The 22,327-nt window shown below is 40.1% G+C and overlaps 1 protein-coding gene across 2 annotated transcripts in view; it reads left to right on the top strand.

Moving 5' to 3' along the window:
- Window positions 1-22,327, top strand: part of POLR3B (RNA polymerase III subunit B) — a 111,114-nt gene that overhangs the window by 14,772 nt on the left and 74,015 nt on the right. For both annotated transcript variants that reach the window (XM_027594631.2, XM_027594632.2), the window contains exons 7-10: window positions 6,451-6,542; window positions 8,009-8,126; window positions 9,785-9,893; window positions 17,537-17,659. In XM_027594631.2, the coding sequence (XP_027450432.1) occupies window positions 6,451-6,542; window positions 8,009-8,126; window positions 9,785-9,893; window positions 17,537-17,659 (442 nt within the window). The remainder of the gene's footprint in view (window positions 1-6,450; window positions 6,543-8,008; window positions 8,127-9,784; window positions 9,894-17,536; window positions 17,660-22,327) is intronic.

Raw genomic sequence — 22,327 nt, 5'->3', positions numbered from 1 at the left:
CTTTACAGCTCAATAATTCCGTCTGCACCCAGGGGCAAATCTATTATTCAGCCTATTCATAGATTTTTAAATTATTTTCACATGTAGTTTTGCATAGTTCTTAAAATTGCCTGGTAAGTCTTGACAGTCTCTGTTCCTCACACTTTGTTCATCGTGGTATTTCTACATACCGAATGGCAGTCCCTTTGCTTACCGTGGGTGCAGAATTGCTGCAATTTCTTTTTTTTTTTAACTTTTTTATTGTTATGTTACTCACCATACATTACATCATTAGTTCTTGATGTAGTGTTCCATGATTCTTTGTTTGTGCATAACACCCAGTGCTCCACGCAGAACGTGCCCTCCTTAATACCCATCACCAGGCTAACCCATCCCCCCACCCCCCTCCCCTCTAGAACCCTCAGTTTGTTTTTCAGAGTCCATCGTCTCTCATGGTTCATCTCCCCCTCCGACTTACTCCCCTTCATTCTTCCCCTCCTGCTATCTTCTTCTTTTTCTTTTTTCTCAACGTATATTGCATTATTTGTTTCAGAAGTACAGATCTGTGATTCAACAGTCTTGCACAATTCACAGCGCTCACCATAGCACATACCCTACCCAATGTCTATCACCCAACCACCCCATCCCTCCCACCCCCCACCACTCCAGCAACCCTCAGTTTGTTTCCTGAGATTAAGAATTCCTCATTATCAGTGAGGTCATATGATACATGTCTTTCTCTGATTGACTTATTTCACTCAGCATAACACCCTCCGGTTCCATCCACGTCGTTGCAAATGGCAAGATCTCATTCCTTTTGATGGCTGCATAATATTCCATTGTGTATATATACCACATCTTCTTTATCCATTGATCTGTCGATGGACATCTTGGCTCTTTCCAGAGTTTGGCTATTGTGGACATTGCTGCTATAAACATCGGGGTGCACGTACCCCTTCGGATCCCTACATTTGTATCTTTGTGGTAAATACCCAGTAGTGCAATTGCTGGATCGTATGGTAGCTCTATTTTCAACTGTTTGAGGAACCTCCATACTGTTTTCCAGAGTGGCTGCACCAGCTTGCATTCCCACCAACAGTGTAGGAGGGTTCCCCTTTCTCCACATCCGCGCCGACATCTGTCGTTTCCTGACTTGTTCATTTTAGCCATTCTGACTGGTGTGAGGTGGTATCTCATTGAGGTTTTGATTTGGATTTCCCTGATGCCGAGCGATGTTGAGCACTTTTTCATGTGTCTGTTGGCCATTTGGGTGTCTTCTTTGGAAAAATGTCTGTTCATGTCTTCTGCCCATTTCTTGATTGGATTATTCTTTGGGTGTTGAGTTTGATAAGTTCTTTGTAGATTTTGGATACTAGCCCTTTATCTGATGTGTCATTTGCAAATATTTTCTCCCATTCTGTCGGTTGTCTTTTGGTTTTGTGGACTGTTTCTTTTGCTGTGCAAAAGCTTTTTATCTTGATGAAGTCCAATAGTTCATTTTTGCCCTTGCTTCCCTTGCCTTTGGCGATGTTTCTAGGAAGAAGTTGCTGTGGCTGAGGTCGAAGAGGTTGCTACCTGTGTTCTCCTTTAGGATTTTGATGGACTCCTGTCTCATGTTTAGGTCTTTCAACCATTTTGAGTCTATTTTTGTGTGTGGTGTAAGGAAATGGTCCAGTTTCATTCTTCTGCATGTGGCTGTCCAGTTTTCCCAACACCATTTGTTGAAGAGACTGTCTTTTTTCCATTGGACATACGTTCCTGCTTTGTGAAAGATGAGTTGACCATAGAGTTGAGGGTCCATTTCTGGGCTCTCTGTTCTGTTCCATTGATCTTTGTGTCTGTTTTTGTGCCACTACCATACTGTCTTGATGATGACAGCTTTGTAATAGAGCTGGAAGTCTGGAATTGTGATGCCACCAGCTTTGCTTTTCTTTTTCAACATTCCTCTGGCTATTCGGGCTCTCTTCTGGTTCCATACAAATTTTAGGATTATTTGTTCCATTTCTTTGAAAAAAGCGGATGGTATTTTGATGGGGATTGCATTGAATGCATAGATTGCTCTAGGTAGCATTGACATCTTCACAATGTTTGTTCTTCCAATCCATGAGCATGGAATGTTTTTCCATTTCTTTGTGTCTTCTTCAGTTTCTTTCATGAGTATTTTATAGTTTTCTGAGTACAGATCCTTTGCCTCTTTGGTTAAATTTATTCCTAGGTATCTTATGGTTTTGGGTGCAATTGTGAATGGGATCGACTCCTTGATTTGTCTCTCTTCTGTCTTGTTGTTGGTGTATAGGAATGCCACTGATTTCTGTGCATTGATTTTATATCCTGCTACTTTACTGAATTCCTGTATGAGTTCTAGCAGTTTTGGGGTGGAGTCTTTTGGGTTTTCCACATACAGTATCATATCATCTGCAAAGAGTGAGAGTTTGACTTCCTCTTTGCCGATTTGGATGCCTTTGATTTCTTTTTGTTGTCTGATTGCTGTGGCCAGGACTTCTCAAACTTTTTTTTTTTTTTAAGATTTATTTATTTATTTATTTATTTATTTGAGAGAACGAGAAAGAGAGAGAGAGCACATGAGAGGGGGGAGGGTCAGAGAGAGAAGCAGACTCCCTGCCGAGCAGGGAGCCCGATGTGGGACCCGATCCCGGGACTCCAGGATCATGACCTGAGCCGAAGGCGGTCGCTTAACCAACTGAGCCACCCAGGCGCCCCGCTGTGGCCAGGACTTCTAATACTATGTTGAATAGCAGTGGTGGGAGTGGACATCCCTGCCGCGTTCCTGACCTTAGGGGAAAATCTCTCAGCTTTTCCCCATTGAGAATGATATTGGCTGTAGGTTTTTCATAGATGGCTTTTATGATATTGAGGTATGTACTCTCTATCCCTATACTCTGAAGAGTTTTGATCAAGAAAGGATGCTGTACTTTGTCAAATGCTTTTTCTGCATCTATTGAGAGGATCATATCATTCTTGTTCTTTCTTTTGTTAATGTATTGTATCACGTTGATTGATTTGCGGATGTTGAACCAGCCTTGCAGCCCAGGGATAAATCCCAGTTGGTCGTGGTGAATAATCCTTTTATATGTACTGTTGGACCCTATTGGCTAGTATTTTGGTGAGAATTTTTGTATCCATGTTCATCAAGGATATTGGTCTGTAGTTCTCCTTTTTGATGGGGTCTTTGTCTGGTTTTGGGATCAAGGTAATGGTAGCCTCATAAAACGAGTTTGGAAGTTTTCCTTCCATTTCTATTTTTTGGAACAGTTTCAGGAGAATAGGTATTAATTCTTCTTTAAATGTCTGATACAATTCCCCTGGGAAGCCATCTGGCCCTGGGCTTTTGTTTGTTGGGAGATTTTTGATGACTGCTTCAATTTCCTTAGTGGTTATAGGTCTGTTCAGGTTTTCTATTTCTTCCTGATTCAATTTTGGTAGTTGAGACATCTCTAGGAATGCACCCATTTCTTCCAGGTTATCTAATTTGCTGGCATAGAGTTGTTCATAATATGTTCTTATAATTGTTTGTATTTCTTTGGTGTTAGTTGTGATCTCTCCTCTTTCATTCATGATTTTGTTGATTTGGGTCATTTCTCTTTTCTTTTTGATAAGGCTGGCCAGGGGTTTATCAATCTTGTTAATTCTTTCAAAGAACCAGCTCTTAGTTTCGTTGATCTGTTCTACTGTTGTTTTGGTTTCTAGTTCATTGATTTCTGCTCTGATCTTTATTATTTCTCTTCTCCTGCTGGGTTTATGCTTTATTTGCTGTTCTCTCTCCAGCTCCTTTAGGTGTAGGGTTAGGTTGTGTATTTGAGACCTTTCTTGTTTCTTGAGAAAGGCTTGTATTGCTATATATTTTCCTCTTAGGACTGCCTTTGCTGCATCCCAAAGATTTTGGACAGTTGTGTTTTCATTTTCATTGGTTTCCATGAATTTTTTTAATTCTTCTTTAACTTCCTGGTTGACCCATTCATTCTTTAGTAGGATGCTCTTTAGCCTCTGTGTATTTGAGTTCTTTCCAACTTTCCTCCTGTGATTGAGTTCTAGTTTCAAAGCATTGTGGTCTGAAAATATGCAGGGAATAATCCCAATCTTTTGGTACCGGTTGAGACCTGATTTGTGACCTAGGATGTGATCGATTCTGGAGAATGTTCCATGGGCACTAGAGAAGAATGTGTATTCCGTTGCTTTGGGATGGAATGTTCTGAATATGGCTGTGAAGTCCATTTGGTCCAGTGTGTCATTTAAAATCTTTATTTCCTTGTTGATCTTTTGCTTAGACGATCTGTCCATTTCAGTCAGGGGGGTGTTAAAGTCCCCCACTATTATTGTATTGCTGTCAATGTGTTTCTTTGCTTTTGTTATTATTTGCCTTATATAATTGGCTGCTCCCATGTTCGGGGCATAGATATTTACAATTGTTAGATCTTCTTGTTGGATAGACCCTTTAAGTAGGATATAGTGTCCTTCCTCATCTCTTATTACAGTCTTTGGTTTAAAATCTAATTTGTCTGATATAAGGATTGCCACCCCAGCTTTCTCTTGGTGTCCATTAGTATGGTAAATGGTTTTCCACCCCCTCACTTTCAATGTGGGGGTGTCTTTGGGTCTAAAATGAGTCTCTTGCAGACAGCATATTGATGGGTCTTGTTTTTTAATCCAGTCTGATACCCTGTGTCTTTTGATTGGGGCATTTAGCCCATTTACATTCAGGGTAACTATTGAAAGGTATGAATTTAGTGCCATTGTATTGCCTGTAAGGTGACTGTTACTATATATTGTCTCTGTTCCTTTCTGATCTGTGCTGCTTTTTGTCTCTCTCTTTGCTTAGAGGACCCCTTGCAATATTTCTTGGAGGGCTGGTTTCGTGTTTGCAAATTCCTTTAGTTTTTGTTGGTCCTGGAAGCTTTTTATCTCTCCTTCAATTTTCAGTGAGAGCCTAGCTGGATATAATATTCTTGGCTGCATATTTTTCTCGTTTAGTGCTCTGAAGATATCATGCCAGTCCTTTCTGGCCTGCCAGGTCTCTGTGGATAGGTCTGTTGCCAATCTAATATTTCTACCATTGTAGGTTACATATCTCTTCTCCCGAGCTGCTTTCAGGATTTTCTCTTTGTCTCTGAGACTCGTAAGTTTTACTCTTAGATGTAAGGGTGTTGACCTATTTTTATTGATTTTGAGAGGGGTTCTCTGTGCCTCCTGGATTTTGATGCCTGTTTCCTTCCTCACATTAGGGAAGTTCCCTGCTATTATTTGCTCCAATATACCTTCTGCTCCTCTCTCTCTTTCTTCTTCTTCTGGGATCCCAATTATTCTAATGTTGTTTCGTCTTATCATGTCGCTTATCTCTCGAAATCTGCCCTTGTGATCCTGTAGTTGTTTCTCTCTCTTTTTCTCAGCCTCTTTATTTTCCATCATTTGGTCTTCTATATCACTGATTCTCTCTTCTGCCTCATTTATCCTAGCAGTTAGTGCCCCCATTTTTGATTGCACCTCATTAATAGCCTTTTTGATTTCGACTTGGTTAGATGTTAGTTCTTTTATTTCTCCAGAAAGTGTTTCTCTAATAACTTCCACGCTTTTTTCAAGCCCAGCTAGTATCTTTAAAGTCATGATTCCGAACCCTAGGTCCGACATCGTACTAATGTCTGTATTGAGTAGGTCCCTGGCTGACGGTACTATCTCTTGTTCTTTTTGCTGAGGTGATTTTTTTCGTCTTGTCATTTTGTGCAGAGGAGAACAGATGAATGAGAGAACAGAATGCTAACAGGTTAACAACGTCCCCAGCAAATATACTCTATACAAATCAGAAAAGACCTTCCAGTAAGTGGTCGCTTCTCTGTTCAGAGAGTTGTTGCTACTCTCCTCTTTGATCTCCTGTTGAGTTCGTAGGTGTTCAGAATGGCTTGATCCCTATTCAGCTGAATTCCAGAGACCAGACGAAATCCAGGTCTCCTACTCCTCTGCCATCTTGCTCCGCCCCTTCCCTGCAATTTCTGATTATTGCCAAAGTCTGTCTCCAAAGTTTAAGGAAACATTTGAGTTTTTATTCTCTGAACTAGAAGAGCCACGTACCTAAGGAAGTGCTTCATTTCACTTGGCTCTCAACGTAACTGCCACTTGTCTGCCTGAGGGGGGCGCCTGCGTGGCTCAGTCGTTAAGCGTCTGCCTACGGCTCAGGTCATAGTCCCAGGGTCCTGGGATCGAGCCCCGCTTCGGGCTCCCTGCTTCACGGGAAGGCTGCTTCTCTCTCTCCCACTCCCCCTGCTTGTGTTCCCTCTCTCACTGTGTCTCTTTCTGTCAAATAAATAAAATCTTTAAAAAATAAATAAAAATAAAATGTCCAAGAGGAATGCAGACTCCTTGGTAATGTGTACAGGGCACATTTCCTCCTCTTTTCACCTCTTTTGCTCAGTGACCATCTTTATGTAATTCTTTTCTTTTTTTTTTTTTTTTTTTCAACAGAATGCCCATAATGCTGCGTAGTTCAAACTGTGTTCTTACGGGGAAGACGCCAGCAGAATTTGCCAAACTGAACGAATGTCCTTTAGATCCAGGTATGTGTGATTCCTAAGATTTTCGCCCCCCACCTCTTGCCCTTTTTGGGCCTTTCTTTTGCTGTTGCTGTTGCTTTAATTCTCAAAAACAATACCAGCCTTTCTGCTTTATAATGAACTTGGATAAAACTGTTCACAGAACATGGGGCTCGTGGATGGTACAGTCAGTTATGCCTCTGATTCTTGATTTCAGCTTCAGCTCAGTTCGTGATCTCCGGGTCATGAGATTAAGTCCTGCGTTGGGCTCCACCCTCAGCGAAGACTCTGCTTAAGATTCTCTCTCTCTCTCTCTCTCTCTCTCTCTCTCTCTCTCTCTCTCTCTCTCTCTCCCTCCCTTTCTCCCTCTCCCCCTCCCCCTCCCCCCCGCCCCTTTCCCTCTCCCTCTCTACTCCCCTTCTGCCCCTGCCCAGCTGGCTCACACCTGTGCACTCTCTAAGAAAAAAAAAAAAGTTCACAGAACATCCAGAAATTTGGCTCCAACTTTATTCTTTTAGTCTCTATTTCTAAAAGATGTATTGTTCCCTCTCTTATTTAGGGTTTAAAACTTTAACACTCCAAGATGTGATTTATTGTTATGTTTTGTCAGACTTCTCTCTGTCTCTTTGCTCAGTGGTTTCTTTTGCTATGCTTAGAAGCTCAAGAATATCTTACAAAGCTACTTGGTTAGCTGGTCAGAAGAAATTCAAGTAGCTCACTTCAGGCTGTTTTAAATGCAGTAAAGGGGCAAAAACCAAAAGTCTTTCATTTAAATTTTTAAAAATTATATGTTTGTACCTAGTTCTAGGCAGTTTATTTTGTAAAGATTCAGTTAATTTGTAGTTGTTTTCATCTATTCCTCTAAAGTTGCATTGATAGAGAATCACAGAAGGTTTTGGAAAGAGGTTCACAAAGGACATGACTTTGTTAGACTGTAACAAAATGTTCCATAAGTCAAATATATTGCTTGTTCTTGTTTATATTGTAAAAGTAAAATGAAGTCTCACTTTATCTCACTCTGAATTGTGTGCAAAAAAAGATTATATGATAATATTTAAGGGTTTTGTTCAGTATGGCATACTTACGAAACCTAATCTTAGTCTACCATCGTCCCTGATTTGTTAGAAAACTTAGGGCAATTTTGAGTTTATATTGAAGATTGTTGGTTATTTCTATGCTTAAGAAATTTGAAGACTAATTTAGTTAATATATTTTTTTCATTTGCCTCTTGTGTATGTCAGGTGCTGGTCATATGTACACCAGTAAGATCTGTTCCCTGGAAGTTTAGTTTCTTGTGGCTCATTTGTATAAAATCATGTGCTGACTGTCATCAATTCATGAAACAGTATCAGCAAACCCCTTCTAATTGAGTGTTGGTCAGCACCGTGGAGCAATGGAAGAGAGGTCTCTAAATCAGGAGGTCACTGTCATTACTAAGTCACACTGTCAGAAGAACAGGCGGTGAACCTTTTCTTGCTTCCTTTGGGCAGGTGGCTACTTCATTGTCAAAGGAGTAGAAAAAGTTATTCTTATCCAAGAGCAGCTGTCTAAGAACAGGATCATCGTGGAGGCTGACAGGAAAGGGGCGGTTGGTGCTTCGGTTACCAGGTACGGAAAGCAGAGATGGTGTTAAGAAACATTGATAATTCTATTAATATCAGATGACTGTCTTTCAATACAGAGGTAGCGAGTTATTTCTGATAACAGGCAGCAAAATATTGATCTGTTTAACGATTCAGTTTATTGTGTAACACTGGAAGCATAGAGTATTGATCTACAATATTTAGCAATGAAAGTGTGAGACATTGGTTGCAAGGCCACTAGCTGTTTTATTCAAGTTGAATTTTGTTGCATTAAAGGAATGTTGAAAAAAAAAATGAGACCACTCCTTACTTTTTTGTGTTTGTTTTTAGGCTTTGACCATTTTAACCATGTATTCCTACATTGATATGATCAGAGATTATTTTTTACTCAATATTTAATGAATTCTCTCATGGCCTTAACGTCTAATTGTTAGTTTTCTTGACCAGTCTCTTTCACAGTACACTCATTTTTCTCCAACAGCATCTCTTGTCTCCTGTAATTTCTTTTCTCTGATTTATTATCATACATAATTTGAAATTTATAAATTAATAAGTTCTGGCAATAAGACAATCGTAGAATAATGAAGATGTCAATATGCAGTAGAGTTTGTCTTCTGACCTCTAATAAATTGTACAACTCAGACTTCTTAAATTTTTCTTTCTGATGGGGGGGGTAGGTGGCTAACAATAATGGCCATTTATTGAGCAGTTACTAGGAGCCAGGCAGTATATCAGGTGCTCTGCATTATTTGGCACCTCAGCCCTCCAAGATAAGTGGTGTTATCTCTGTTTCACTGCTGAGTAACAGGCCGTGGGCTCAGGGTCCTACTGATCAGAAGAGGTGGCCAGCATTTGGACCCAGAGCTAATAATTCTGTGACTCCTGTCTTCCTACTGTACACAACTTTCAGAGCCAGGGAATTGGGCTTTGAATCCCAGAGTAGTTGTTCGGTAGTTACGAGGCACTTGGATGGGCAGTTACCTTCTCTAAGCACTGGTTTCCTCCTGTGTGATCTGGAGACCCTGCTTCGAGTAAGCGTTAGTGTGTAGACGATCAGAGCCAGTATAAGATCATGTAGCAGAGTGCACGTGGTGTCTAGAGGTGATCAGTGTGTGTTCCTGTTGAGGCTGGCTATGCCTGGAAATGTTTTTAAATCTATTAGGAACTTCATAGCTGATAAGGTACCAATAAAAGGAGATTCCGTAGTTTCTTTTGGCTTCACTGTATAGTAAGAATGATGATGTGTTTTATTGGGTTATTAATTTAAACAGTATATAAATTCATTTCTTCATCATTTTTTCATTATGGTGTAGACTCATTGTGAGGTTTTTCTTTTGAAGTGCATAAAATTGATCATGAATATACCTCACACCGAATCAAAGCAATTCAGGTGGAATCAAAGTGAAGTAGGTCAAAATAAATTGGTGAGTGTCACTCATTCACCCACAAAATTTCCACCGTATTCTCAAAGCTAAAGAAACATGTGTCGTGTTTTTAAATACTCATGGAAGTGGCAGGGAAGCTAGGAAAGGAGTTGGGCACCTTTAAAAGGCATCTGTTAGGAAGGACCTTACTGATCATTATCAGTTGCTGAACCTTATTGATCGATGATCATTGCTGTTGCATGCTACTGGCTTGAAACCAAGCGGGGACGAAGTTTAACCAACTTATGTTTCCTTGTAGCTCCACCCATGAGAAAAAAAGCAGAACCAATATGGCTGTGAAACAGGGACGGTTTTATTTGAGGCATAACACTTTGTCAGAAGATATTCCCATTGTCATCATATTTAAGGTAAGGCTGCAGGTACCTACTGAAAATTATAAGAAGTCTTGTCTGCTTTATTTTCATATGTCATTAGAAATTTGGAGGATAAAGATCTCTAGGAATAGAAAGATTTGTGGCATACATAGGTTGTCAGGTACGTAATATATTTTAAATTGAAAGCTACTAAGATCAGGGTTCACATGTTTTCAAAAATACTGTTTTTAACAGCTATGCAATAAAAAATCCTAAGGTACAAAAGGATATATAGTGAGAAATAAGCCTTCCACTCACCAGGACCTGACCACATAGTTATCCTACCCAAGGACCCCACTGCTCCTGGTTCCTGGTGCATCTTCCTAAAGATAGTCTGCGCCTGTACAAGCACATGAGTCTGTAGCAGGTTTTATTCTGTTTTGTGTTTTACTTACATACATTGCACACCATTTTGCACTCGGCTTGTTTTCTTTTTTGTAACTTTCATCTTGGAGATCGTGTTATATTGTTAGTTCATACAGAGCTACCACAGTCTTTTTGACAAACTGTCCTATTATGGGTGTACTATAGTTTACTTAATCGTTCCTCCACTGGGGATAGAGACACGTCTCTTGCTGTTACAGAACTGCTATAAGTAATATCTATCACGTTACACAGGGGCAAGGGTATCTGTAGGCAAATTAAATTCCTAGGAGTAGAATTTTCCAGGTCAAAGAATATGAACCAAGTTTGTTATTTTTTGTGGACTTCGGGAGTCTGGTGTATTTCTACACAAACATGAATCTTTAAAACTGATTTTTTTTTTTCAGCTTGTTTGTAAACTGGTGACTTAGAACCCAAAAGACATTTTCCCTTAGAAATTATGTTTAAATGGTTCAGTCTTCTTAGATAATTGCATAGTGGCTCACCTATTCTGCTCTGAGACTTAAAGGTTACACATGTTTTAGGAGCACTTGAGTTGTAGTATTAGTCATTGAGCAAAATTTTAAAATAGCATTATATGATACAGTGGATCCTCAGTATTTGTGAATTCTGTATTTGCCAGTTCTCCTACTTGCTAAAATTTATTTGTGACCCTGAGATCATCACCTGTGGTGGTTTTGCTGTTATTCACGGACCCGCGTAGGCTCAGAGCAGGGAAAAATTTGAGTCCCCAAACTCTGCGTTCCCAGCTAAGGTCGAAGAAGGCCACACTCTACCTTCATGTTTCTGCCCTCATGCTGTTAACAGGTGCCCTTTCTGCGATCTGCGTAGGGCCATGTTCTTTCACATTTTTGTGCTTTTTTGGCAGGATTTTGCTGTGTAAAATGGCCCCCACGCCGAGGCTGAAGTGCTGGCTAGTGTTTCTAAGTGCAGGAAGACAGTGATGTGCCTTTTGGAGAAAATACATGTGTCAGATAAGCTCCGTTCAGGCATGAGTTACACGGCTGTTGTCCATGAGTTTATCACCTAAGGTGTCTGTAAGCAGAAACACACGTCAAACAAGGTTCTGTATGGATGGGTTGAAGGAAATGTAACCAGAGGCCCACAGGACATAACTGTATTTCCTGTGAGCAACACTTCCATGTTCTCCCAGTTTGTGGCAGCTCTGGAAAACACAACTGAGGATGCCCACACCTGACTGTGTATGGGTCAGGAGTCAATCTTGCCGATGAGACTGATTGAAACAAAGAGCTCAGTTTATTTGGGTCAATACTGAAGAGAGTGGGGACTTGGGACAATGTTAGAGGTTAACACTCTTTTCTCATTTAGTTTCACTTCAGAGTTAAATATTCCTGCTCAGCGGTTGTTAGGATCGTTGAAGCATCTGGGGTGGAGGTAACTAAGGTGGTTAGAAAGTAAAGACATTTGGTATACGCGTCAGAGGAGTAAGAGAGAAGGACTTGAACTTGTCCTGTAGGAGTTGTGACCTGGCGACAGGACAGGAGTGGGGGAGACAGGCCTCTTCGTGTCAGGCTAGTGTTGGGCCCAGGAAGGGGGTTGTGGGTTGTTCATAGGTAGTTCTTTAACTCAGGAATCAACTGCATTCTGAATGCAATTACACAAAGAAGGTTGTAGGAGATTTTTTTTTTTTAAGATTATTTATTTATTTGAGAGAGAGCACAATACAGGGGATGCGGCCTTGATACCAGGACCCTGGGATCATGACGTGAGCCAAAGTCAGACGCTTAACTGAGCCATGCAAGCATCCCTGTAGCAGATTTTTTTCATGTTTAGTGCAAATTAATATACTTTTAAGTTCTCTAAATGAGATGTTGTCATTTTCTTTTTAGGATGATGAAGATGAGCATAATAGCAGTACCATTTATATCAGCTGGGGGATGGGAAGCTGGAGAGAATTCTTAAATGTACTTTTTATTACCTCCCTTCAGGGTTTATATTTTTAAATCACAGAAGTAATTTTTGCTTTTCTTGTTGGGATCCCACAGACCCCAATGCAGTACCTTTAGTGTTGTTTTGCAGATAAAGAGAATTTCATCTAACTGTGTAAAATTACATCTCCAGTAGAGGGCAGTGGGTTCCCATGCATCCAAAAGACTTCCATGGATGTTTTAGAGGCTTAAAGAAGCTTAGGACTGCTTTCCTTAGACCAGAAATTATAAATTAATTATAATGCACATAGTCTTACATCACTTAACATGGAAAATACATCACTAGACACATGGACACATTAAGATCAGAAAACCTCTCTCAAATACTTTTTTGGCTAGGTAACAAAATTTTGATAACAGTTTTTTCTGTCAAATTTAATATTATGTTGCATATGTACACATGTGTTTATAGCCAGCTTAAATCCTTTTTAGAATGGGGTTATCGATTAACAATATGCACTTTTATATAACCTGTAGTTGAGATTTCAGATTTTTCCTTTTCTGGTTATAAAACAGTCCTTGAATTGTACAAATTTAGAAAGCCACTGAGAAGTAGAACTAGATTTTTGGGCCTGTTTTTTCCAGACCCTTTTTGCTTTGGTAATATGCACATCGATATTTTTTTTTCCCCACTGAACAGTGAATTGTGAATAGCTTTCCATATCTATAAATACAGATCTTCATCACTATTTTTAGCAGGTGTCGTACAGGAATTACCCGTGGGTGGTGTAATCTGGTTAACCAATTTCTTGTAGGGGGACATTTAGGTGTCCTTTTTCCCCCAAGTTTTCACTCTGATACACAACCCTGGATCATCTTCTACATACATATTTGTGCATATTGCTGAGTATTTTGTGAGACTTAATTCCTGGGAGTGGAATTAGACGTTTTTTTAAAAAACTTGGGCATGTTGCCTAAATTCTAAATTTCCTCATGAAACCTAACCATTGCATGCTGGTCAGCAGTGTATAAGAATGAAAACAACTATTTGAATTTTTTCAGTTTAAATAAACAAAGTGCATTGGTCAGAGATAGTCCCGTTTTGCAGTCTCCCGCTAGAGGGATGTTTTTCTAGCCTGATGGAACCTTGTCTGATAACTTCTATGAAGACTTTTCCATCTGGGGAGCAGCACAGAATATGGGAGCTCTTATTAGCATCAGGCAAATCTAGGCCAAATTCCAGTTTCTCCACTTGTTAGCTGTGTGACCTCAGGCAGATTTCCCAGTCTCCCTCCATCTCGGATAACTCCCCTGTAAAGTGAAAATTTTCACCTGAGAGGGTTGTCCTGAAGAGCAAAGGAAGGGATAGTGTATTTTTTGAAAAGTGGACGGCCTAGAAGGAAGATTCTGTTTCTTTCGCCTTTGCTCTGCCTCCACATTCGGTGTCAGGAGCTGGGGAAAATAAACTGGGGGAATCAGGAAAGTCACATCATTTCTCTTTTTGTGTTGTGTGGCCCTAACACAGACCTTGACAGTCATTAGGACTTGATGGTTGTCGATTGTAACCAACAATTGGCTAAAAGTGACAGAAGCAGCAGGGTTTCCAGGTTCCATGCTGGGTCTGAATATGATGGCTAAAGCTTTTTAAGACCTAGATCAGCCTTATTTATGGACTTGAATCACTACAAAGGTTCTCTTGCCCATGAATCTTACCCACTTTACATTTTGTATTCCCAAGTATTCAGCAGATGCTCTGTGATGGCCTCTGTAGTCTGAAAGTTTTTACAGAAAAGAAGATCAGATTTCAAGGGAGCTGGGCATTGTTCCTCAGAAATGAACATACATTGAAATTTTTGATCTTTAAAGAGAAAAAATTGCAGAGTTAAAGAGGGTCATCACAGTTCTTTTATTATCTGCTAAGACTACTTTTAGTCATAATAGATTGATTCCTGTCTGAAGAAAGATAAGAGATTTCTAAATATTAGGTATTTTAAGAACTTACTCCTTTTCCCCCCTTCACATAGTATATTTCAGCATATCACCGCCAGTGGGCATGTTCTTCTCTTCTCTTCTCTCATTAGTATTCTGCCTTTAAAAGTCACACTTGTAGTCACACTTAGTGGGTATTGGAAGAGAAGACTTCGTGCTGCTTCTTAAAGAGCGTACGCCCTTATTTTTGTTCTTAGTGCTGATGGCCAGACTGGGTGACCTTCTGAAAGGTATTATCTCTGCTGTTTTTTCATAAGGTTATTCTATAGCATTTGTTTCTGACTTATTAGTTAGGGGAAATGATTTCAGATATCTGGAGGACAAAGAGTTCCATATAAAGCTAGTTTTCAGATGTCTAAATTATGTCTGTAAAGCAAAATGGTTGGGCATTTTGCTGTCGTTTCCATAGCAATATGTCATTTATTTGTAGCTGTGACTTCCCAAGGCTAAATAGTCATAAAATCAGTTTGGTCTTTGGAGCTAGAGTGCTTTTGATGATAACCTGAGTTATCACCCTGTAGTTCAGTGACCCGATATAGGAGGAGTTTAGTCCTTGTAGAGCAGAGCTTTGCCACTGATCATTCTTTCTGCACATATGGTGTCATTTACCATGTACTTGGCATATCTTTGCTTCATGGCTTAGAAATATTTGGAAGGCCTAAGCAGTCTGTTTAGATCCATGTTAGAACACTTGAAAATTTTATGCAGTTATAAAATTACTGCTCAGATCCAGCTTCGAGACAACTTGAAGCAGCAATCCATATGTCAAATGAGGAAGGACTTTTTCACTGCTATTAAACACCAAATATACATAGTCTTTTTCACTTGGAAATTGCTGAACTAAAAATTAATTATTAAAATATTCCAAGTGGCTTTGGTTCAGATTTAGAGGTTGATCTGCCTCAAGAAAGGGGGCTGATCCGGAAAGCTACTGCCCATCCAGCTCTAGTATTTCCTTTCTGTTGCAGCAAGACCTTCTCCTGCTTTACCGTTTTGCATGCTCGGATTGGCATCTGCCCCATGTAGATCTCCTTTAGTGTTTGTACTTTCCCCCTAAGGAGGGAAGCACATTGCTTACAAAGTTTTATCATCAATGGTTTGAGAGAAGGGTGACTATATTCTACTGCAAATTACCTGCCTTGGTGTTGTTTTTCGTATATTTTGATTCCGTTGAAACCCATATAACACTCTTTTGGGGGATTGACAGGCAAAAGTTAATTTATATTCTGATTAGCTTTTCACAGAGAAATACTCTCTTCTCGCTGGCTTGCAGGCCAAGGAGAAAATGTAGACGGGCCTACATACATGCCATCACTGTCAGAGTAGATGCACTACTGTCAAGGGATAATCTAGGGCTTTTTTCTTCACTTGTTTAAAAATTAGAACTGATAATTTTTTTAGGATTGCTCTCTCTTAATCCGTGAAATGCTAAGTATTTTAGTGAACTTTAAATTTTTAATTATATTTTTAATATTTTTGAATAGTGGAGTTTGTCTAGTGTCCATTTGAACAAATGCATCATATCAAATTAGAGAAAAAAGATGAAAATTACAGTATAGAAAAGAGATTTGTGTTGTGAGAACATCTTTATTTGTTTACTAAATACAGTTTTGAACAAAAGTTCTACATTTATGAATTTTTTGTTAAGTTCAAATAGCAAATTTAATTTCAAAAGTTGGTCTGTTAGTTATCCGTGCTGTGTAACATATTATAGCACAGTTTCTGTTGGTCAGAGATGTGGAAGTTGCTTGGCTGGGTGGTTCTGTCTCAGGGTCTTTGATGAGTCAAGATGTCAGCCAGCGCCGAAGTCACCTGAAGGCTGGACTGGAGCACGGCGGGGTCTGCTTCCATCGTGGCTCCCCCCCACAGTGGCATTTGGCTCCTCACCATCGGACCTTTCCATAGGCTGCGTGAGTGTCTTCAGGACATGGCTGCTAGCTTCCTGCAGAGGAGCTCTGTACTGTAAGAGAAAGAGCAAGCAGAAAGCTGGAGCTATTCATAATCAGGGCTCCACAGTTGTATTCTGTGGCTTGCACCTTTTTTCTATGGAAGTGAGTCATTAAGTTTAGCCTACACTCTAGAGGAGGAGAATTAGTCTTTACCTTTTGAAGAGGGTGTCAAAGAATTGTTGAATGTTTTTTAAACCACCACAGTTGGCCTAAAGGGGACATAGCAGATATTTACCTTCCCCCCGCCTCAAAAGTTTCAAAACTTTCAGTTTACGTCTGATCCTGAAGTATTCAAATTGAATTTCTGGATCACAGATTACTCAAATTCAAATGTAGAATTGTAGAATTTTCCTCTTGTTCCCAGAAATGAAGAAACAGGTGGACAAGGTTGTTTGACAGTAGTGGTTGTGAAGCCTGTCGCTGACCTTGTTTTAGGACAGACACCTCAGATCCCTTGACTTTGAGAGGTGCCCTTTCCACTGTACTCTGGCTTATGTTCTCGATGTTCCTCCCTGGAACTTGAGATGCAGTTTTCCTCCCTCTCCCTCGTGTGTGGAGAAGTGGGCACCAGAGCCTCGAAGCGTAACTAGACAGTTATCCCCGGGTTCCATTTTCTCTGCATAGCTGAAGGAAGAATTTTAATGCAAACATAACTTTTCCCGTAACTTCTAAGAAACAGATTCTTTCTCTGCCAAGAAAGGTTTAGTGAGATTGTGCTCTATTTCTTGATATGGCAGAATTCCAGGCAAATGTGTGAAGTAGTGAGCCATAGTGCCATATGGAATCTACAAAGACCTGCGTTGCCGGCTGCCACCTTGAAACACTTAAGATAAGTGGGTTTCCTAAACCTCCTAAGTGTGTTTTTAGTTTTTTTTTTTAAATTTCTTCTTAAAAACTGCATAAAGTAGCTTGATATCTCTGGAATGGTGAGGTAAAACATCCTTTAGGAAAAACTCTTCTAGCCTAAATGAGAATGAGTTGACAGTTCTCAGAAAAATTAGTCTTGTGACAAAACTAATTGGAGTTCTGTTTATTTTCAGCAATGCCTATTTTCTGATTTACTACTCTTTGGCTGTTTTGTTTTAATTCTTCAGTTTGCTTTTGTAGTTGTGACCAGTGTCTCCGCTATACCTTCCTACCTCCTTTTTCACGACGACACTCACAGGATATTTAAACATTTTAGAAGATTGCACACATGCAAAAAAGTGCTTCAGAATGTTTGTTTTCCTCTTCCCAATCAAAATTTCTGTTTCAGGTTCTTCTGCAGCTTGGGCTGGGGCTGCCAATGCCAGATGGCACCGTTTCTGAGAAAAGAGCTAGCTTTTGCTTAGAAGTAATACCCACAAACAATGCCAAATTAGCATAAGCAAATGTCAGTGCGTTAACACAAAGCCAACACTCTTTCTATCTTTTCTTTCCTTCCTAGGCCATGGGTGTTGAGAGTGACCAGGAAATTGTACAGATGATTGGAACAGAGGAGCACGTGATGGCTGCATTTGGACCCAGTTTGGAAGAGTGCCAGAAAGCTCAGATTTTCACACAGATGCAGGTGTGTCTTTTCATGTCGTCCTTTGCTGTGAAAGGGAATTGGAGATTTAGTGCTGCTCATGCATAAAGCATCGATGCAGTGACTTCTTGGGGTGTAGGTGTGGGAGGAGTTGGGGAGTTGGGAGGAACAGTAGAGAAGCTTCTTTGACTTGTGTTTTAGGAATTGGAGGAAGGAGTTTGTCTTGATAAATTATCGGCCTATGGTGTCTAACTTTGAAGGGGGATATGTGTCCAAGAGGCTTTTGTTCTGATATAATAGCAAGTACTCTTTTTTCACTTATTCGCCTGAGTGATATATGTTTTTGTTTTTTGGGTTTTTTTTTTTAAGATTTATTTATTTATTAGAGAGAGCGAGTACGCGCCCCGCAAGCACACAGCAGGAAGGGCAGAGGGGAGAGAGAGAATCCCAAGCAGACTCAGCACTGAGTGCAGAGCCTGATGTGGGGCTCCCTCTCACGACCCTGAGATCATGACCTGAGCTGAAACCAACAGACACTTAACCTCCTGTACCACCCAGTTGCCCCAATATATGCTTTTGAACAACAGCAAGTCTAGTGTAGATTTCTTTTCCTGCATTTTTCCTCAATTTCTCTTTTTATTCCCTACTTCCAGTTGCTTTCAGCGTCCAGTTGTATGTGGTCTCAGCCCCTTTTTCTGAATTCCCAGTGTCATCAGCAAGAAAAGCCAGGCTCAGAAACCCTTTACCAGAACAGAGCTTTCATCGACCTGCTAAAGAACTCCTAGCTGGAATTTGGGCATTTTAGGACAAGATTAGTTCCCCACTGTCATATATATGCTAAACATAATAAAAATAAATAATAATAATAGTAATAATTGTACTTCCCTGCCCTTGTGACAGGGAGCTCTCACAGCCACACTTCGGATGCTTAGTCCCACATTTGTAAAGTACTTTGCTAAGTATCAATCAGTGGCGGCACGCCTCATAGCCATCCTGGGAGGTAGGGAGTCCTGCTATAGAAGCCCAATAGACAGTTCTTACTTACCCATATATACATTGTCTAGTCTGTGGGTTACGTACAACGAGGTATAAATTCCAGGCTGCTTTTTTCTTGTTACTCGGGATGCTTGTAGAATTAGCATTTTCCCACTTACATCTGTTAGTGTGTGTTCTGAAAATCACACCACTATTGATATTTTCATGGACTGAGCCAGACAAACATTTAAAGTTAATCATCACATGTAAGTGTGTATAATTCCAAAGCACAAAGCAGTAGGGATTATTCTTATCCCTGCCGCCTTGTTTTGATGCAGTTGAGTAAGAGTCAACTCAAGTTCTTGGGCAGGGCAACATCAGGAGTTGTTGGGATTTAGGAGCTTCTATTTTTGGTCTTTATTGAAGATGAAATATTTAGTGAGCATGAGTCTTTGTTATGAACTAGAATTATATTGTCCAAGGGTTCCAAGAACCTGAAGAGGAAATGTAAAGAAATACCCAGGAGTTGGCTCAATTTGGGGAGATACACTCTCTCCTTTAAAGCCATGTAATGCTCGGGAAGAGCAGTTTACCTTCATGATCCCTCAGTGGATTCAGTGAGATCCGTTTTTCCTTTTAAAACAAACAGCATCATTGTTGCTCAGATAGCCCTATAACCCTAGCATTGTAAAGCTGGGTGAGCAGGGCTAAATACTGGGTTACAAATCACTTATTTCTCCTAAATAGGTGCTGACAGAAAATGTTAGCTAACTGAATGAGAGAAGTTCAGTTCAGAGATGGGAATATGCAGACGGGGGTGTAAGATTGACATGGCTCGTACTGTATGCTGGATTAGAGCACAGATTAATAATTTGCAACTAAGAAGAGGCTTTCTAGGCATGCGTAATCCAAAATGACTGATAAGTGGAACATATGAGTTAGGGCAATGTGGATATTGTATGTTTTTCTAAGTGAGCGAGTAGCAGGTGCACGGTGTCTTACATAATAGAACTTCTGGCAACATGGCACTTAGTGGATTTCTTAATACCTGCGTCGTTTGTGTTTAATGCTTCCCTTGTTATCTCTCCTCCATTCCTTCTGCCTACAAAACGTTTTGCTGGGTCTTGCTCATAGACATTTTCTATCATCCTCATCAAGGGCTGTGGCATAGAGAGAAGAAATTATTTATTACCTTTTTGGAGGATAGGATGGACGAGGGGTGTCATGTTGACTTGTTCATGCCCAGATTGGGCTCTCACCCCAACCCTCACACTGTGAAACCCTGGCAACATTATTAGTCACTCCAGGAAAAAGCTGACTTCCTGCTAACTCAGAAGGGGTACTAGGCTCCTGTGTTCCCCTATTTCTTTGCTCAAAGTGAAGAATCTTTAGGCTCTTTTCCCAAGGGAACTGGAAGACCAAAATTTCATGAGGACAGCTCAGTTGAGGGAAGACCGAACTGCCTGTCTCTTGGCAATTCCCACTGACTGTGGGCTTGCTTTATCCGGTACTGGTCCCTACTTACTGCTAGGTCGCCGCAGCAAGGGTTGGCACGTCTGAGTTTATCTTACGCTCTAAAGGACGCTAAATGGAGAGGACCCTAGGTCTGATGTCCCGATCTTACTACAGAGGAGTTCCATTCCTTTCCCGGCCCTGAGCTAGTCATCAGGAATCAAAGAGAAAGATGACACAACATCTAGTAGGAGTGACATACCTGTAAATAGTTAAAATATAGTGTGGTCTGAAGCGGAATGAAAGCACTTAGTTCTCTCTACATAGGGAATTCACAAAGCAGAGAAAAAGGAGTGGGGTGAGGAAATGATACCTGAGCTAGGTTTTGAAGCACAGAAATTTCCCAGGTACATAATTGTGGACAGGAATTCCAAGATAAAGAATCAGGAATCCCAGACCTTTCTTCTGACTAACTGAAAGCCAGTTTAAAAAAAAAAAAAAATGCATTCATTGTTGTTAGACAATTGTCCTCTTCTTTAAAAACTTTTTATCGTGGAAGAACTTCAACATACACAAAATATACACAAGAGCATCATGAACCCTCCTGTGCGCATTACCCAGCGTCAATAATTACCAACACTCTGCCATTTTTGTTTCATCTAAATCTCCACCTACTCCTCACACCCACTCTTTGATTAGTTTTTAATACTTCATTTTTTAGGTAGAATTTATGTGTGCTGAAATGTGCAAATGTACACAATTTTGCATAAGATGTAGAATATTTTTCCATGACCTCGGGAAGTTCCCTCATGTCCCTTCTTAGTCCTTTTCACCTCCATCCTCTGATTTTCTTCCCCACTGTTCTGGTTTTTCACCACAGGTTAATGGTGCCCGTTTTAGAACTTTATGTATTTGGAATTATGAAGAATATGCTCTTTTGCATCCAGCTTCTTCTGCTGAGTGTCCTGTCTGATATTTTACGTCATTTGTCCGTTGTTGCTGAGTAGTATTCCATCGTACGACTGACCCACAGTTTATCGTTTCCTGTTGATGGGTCTGGGTCTTATGACTAAAGTTACTGTAAACATTCCTGTACAAGTCTTTGCCTGAACAGGTCAGAATGTCTCTTGGATAAATACCTACAAATAGGATTGCTGGATCAAAGAGCGGTTACGTATGTAATTTTTGTAACTGCTAAACCTTTTCCCAAAGTAATTGTATCATTTTGCAGTCCGTTCTCCCCTCACCGCCCCCCCCACCCCGCAATGTGTGAGAGTTCTGATTGCGTCATGTCCTCACCGGCATTTGGTCTTGTCTGTCTTTTCAACTTTAGCCATTCTACTAGGTATTGGGTGGTGTCTATACCGCTATGGTTTTAATACGTATTTCCCTGATGGCTAATGATGTTGGACACTTTTCATGGACTTACTACTGACTTTGTTCATGAAGTATCCAAATCTTTTGCTTGTTTTCCTAACTGAGTTTTTATTTTTTTTTTAAAGATTTTATTTATTTATTTGACAGAGAGAGACACAGCGAGAAAGGGAACACAAGCAGGGGGACTGGGAGAGGGAGAAGTAGGCTTCCCCACAGAGCAGGGAGCCTGATGCGGGGCTCGATCCCAGGACCCTGGGATCATGACCTGAGCCAAAGGCAGACGTCTAACCGACTGAGCCACCCAGGCGCCCTGAGTTGTCTGTTTAGTACTGAATTTCTGATACTTTAAAAAAAGTGTCCTGGATATAAGTCCCTTGTCAGATTTATTATTGTAACTATTTTCTCTTTGTCCGTTGCTTCCCTGTTCATTATTGTAACTGTGTCTTTTGATGAGTAGTTTTAATTTTGATTAAATCTAATTATCAAGAGGTTTTTGTTGTTTATCTTATGGTTATCAATTTCTTTGTCCTGTGTAAAGAAATTTCACCTACCCTAAGGGCAAGAATATATTCTGGTTTTTTTTCTAGAAGCTTTATAGTTTTAGTTTTATACTTATGTCTAAAATCCACTTAAACTAATTTTTTTTATTTGGTGTGAGGTAGGGGTCAAAGTTAATTTTTTACTTTGTGGATATTTAGATGTAGATATTTCAACATTTGTTGAAAAGATTTTCCCCTGCCTGTTTAATTGCTTTAGCACCTTTGACAAAAATCCTCGGACCATAAAAGCATGGGTTTATTTCTGGACATATTTTGTTCCATTGATCTATTTGTCTGCCCTTATGCCATTCTCACACTGTCTTGATTACCATAGCTTTCTAATCGAAAGCATGTAATATAAATCCTT

The sequence above is a fragment of the Zalophus californianus genome, chromosome 9, assembly GCF_009762305.2.
Source record: "Zalophus californianus isolate mZalCal1 chromosome 9, mZalCal1.pri.v2, whole genome shotgun sequence".
Taxonomy (NCBI): Eukaryota; Metazoa; Chordata; class Mammalia; order Carnivora; family Otariidae; genus Zalophus; species Zalophus californianus.
The sequence above is the reverse complement of the archived record's forward strand: the minus strand, read 5'-3'. Positions and strand labels throughout refer to the sequence as shown.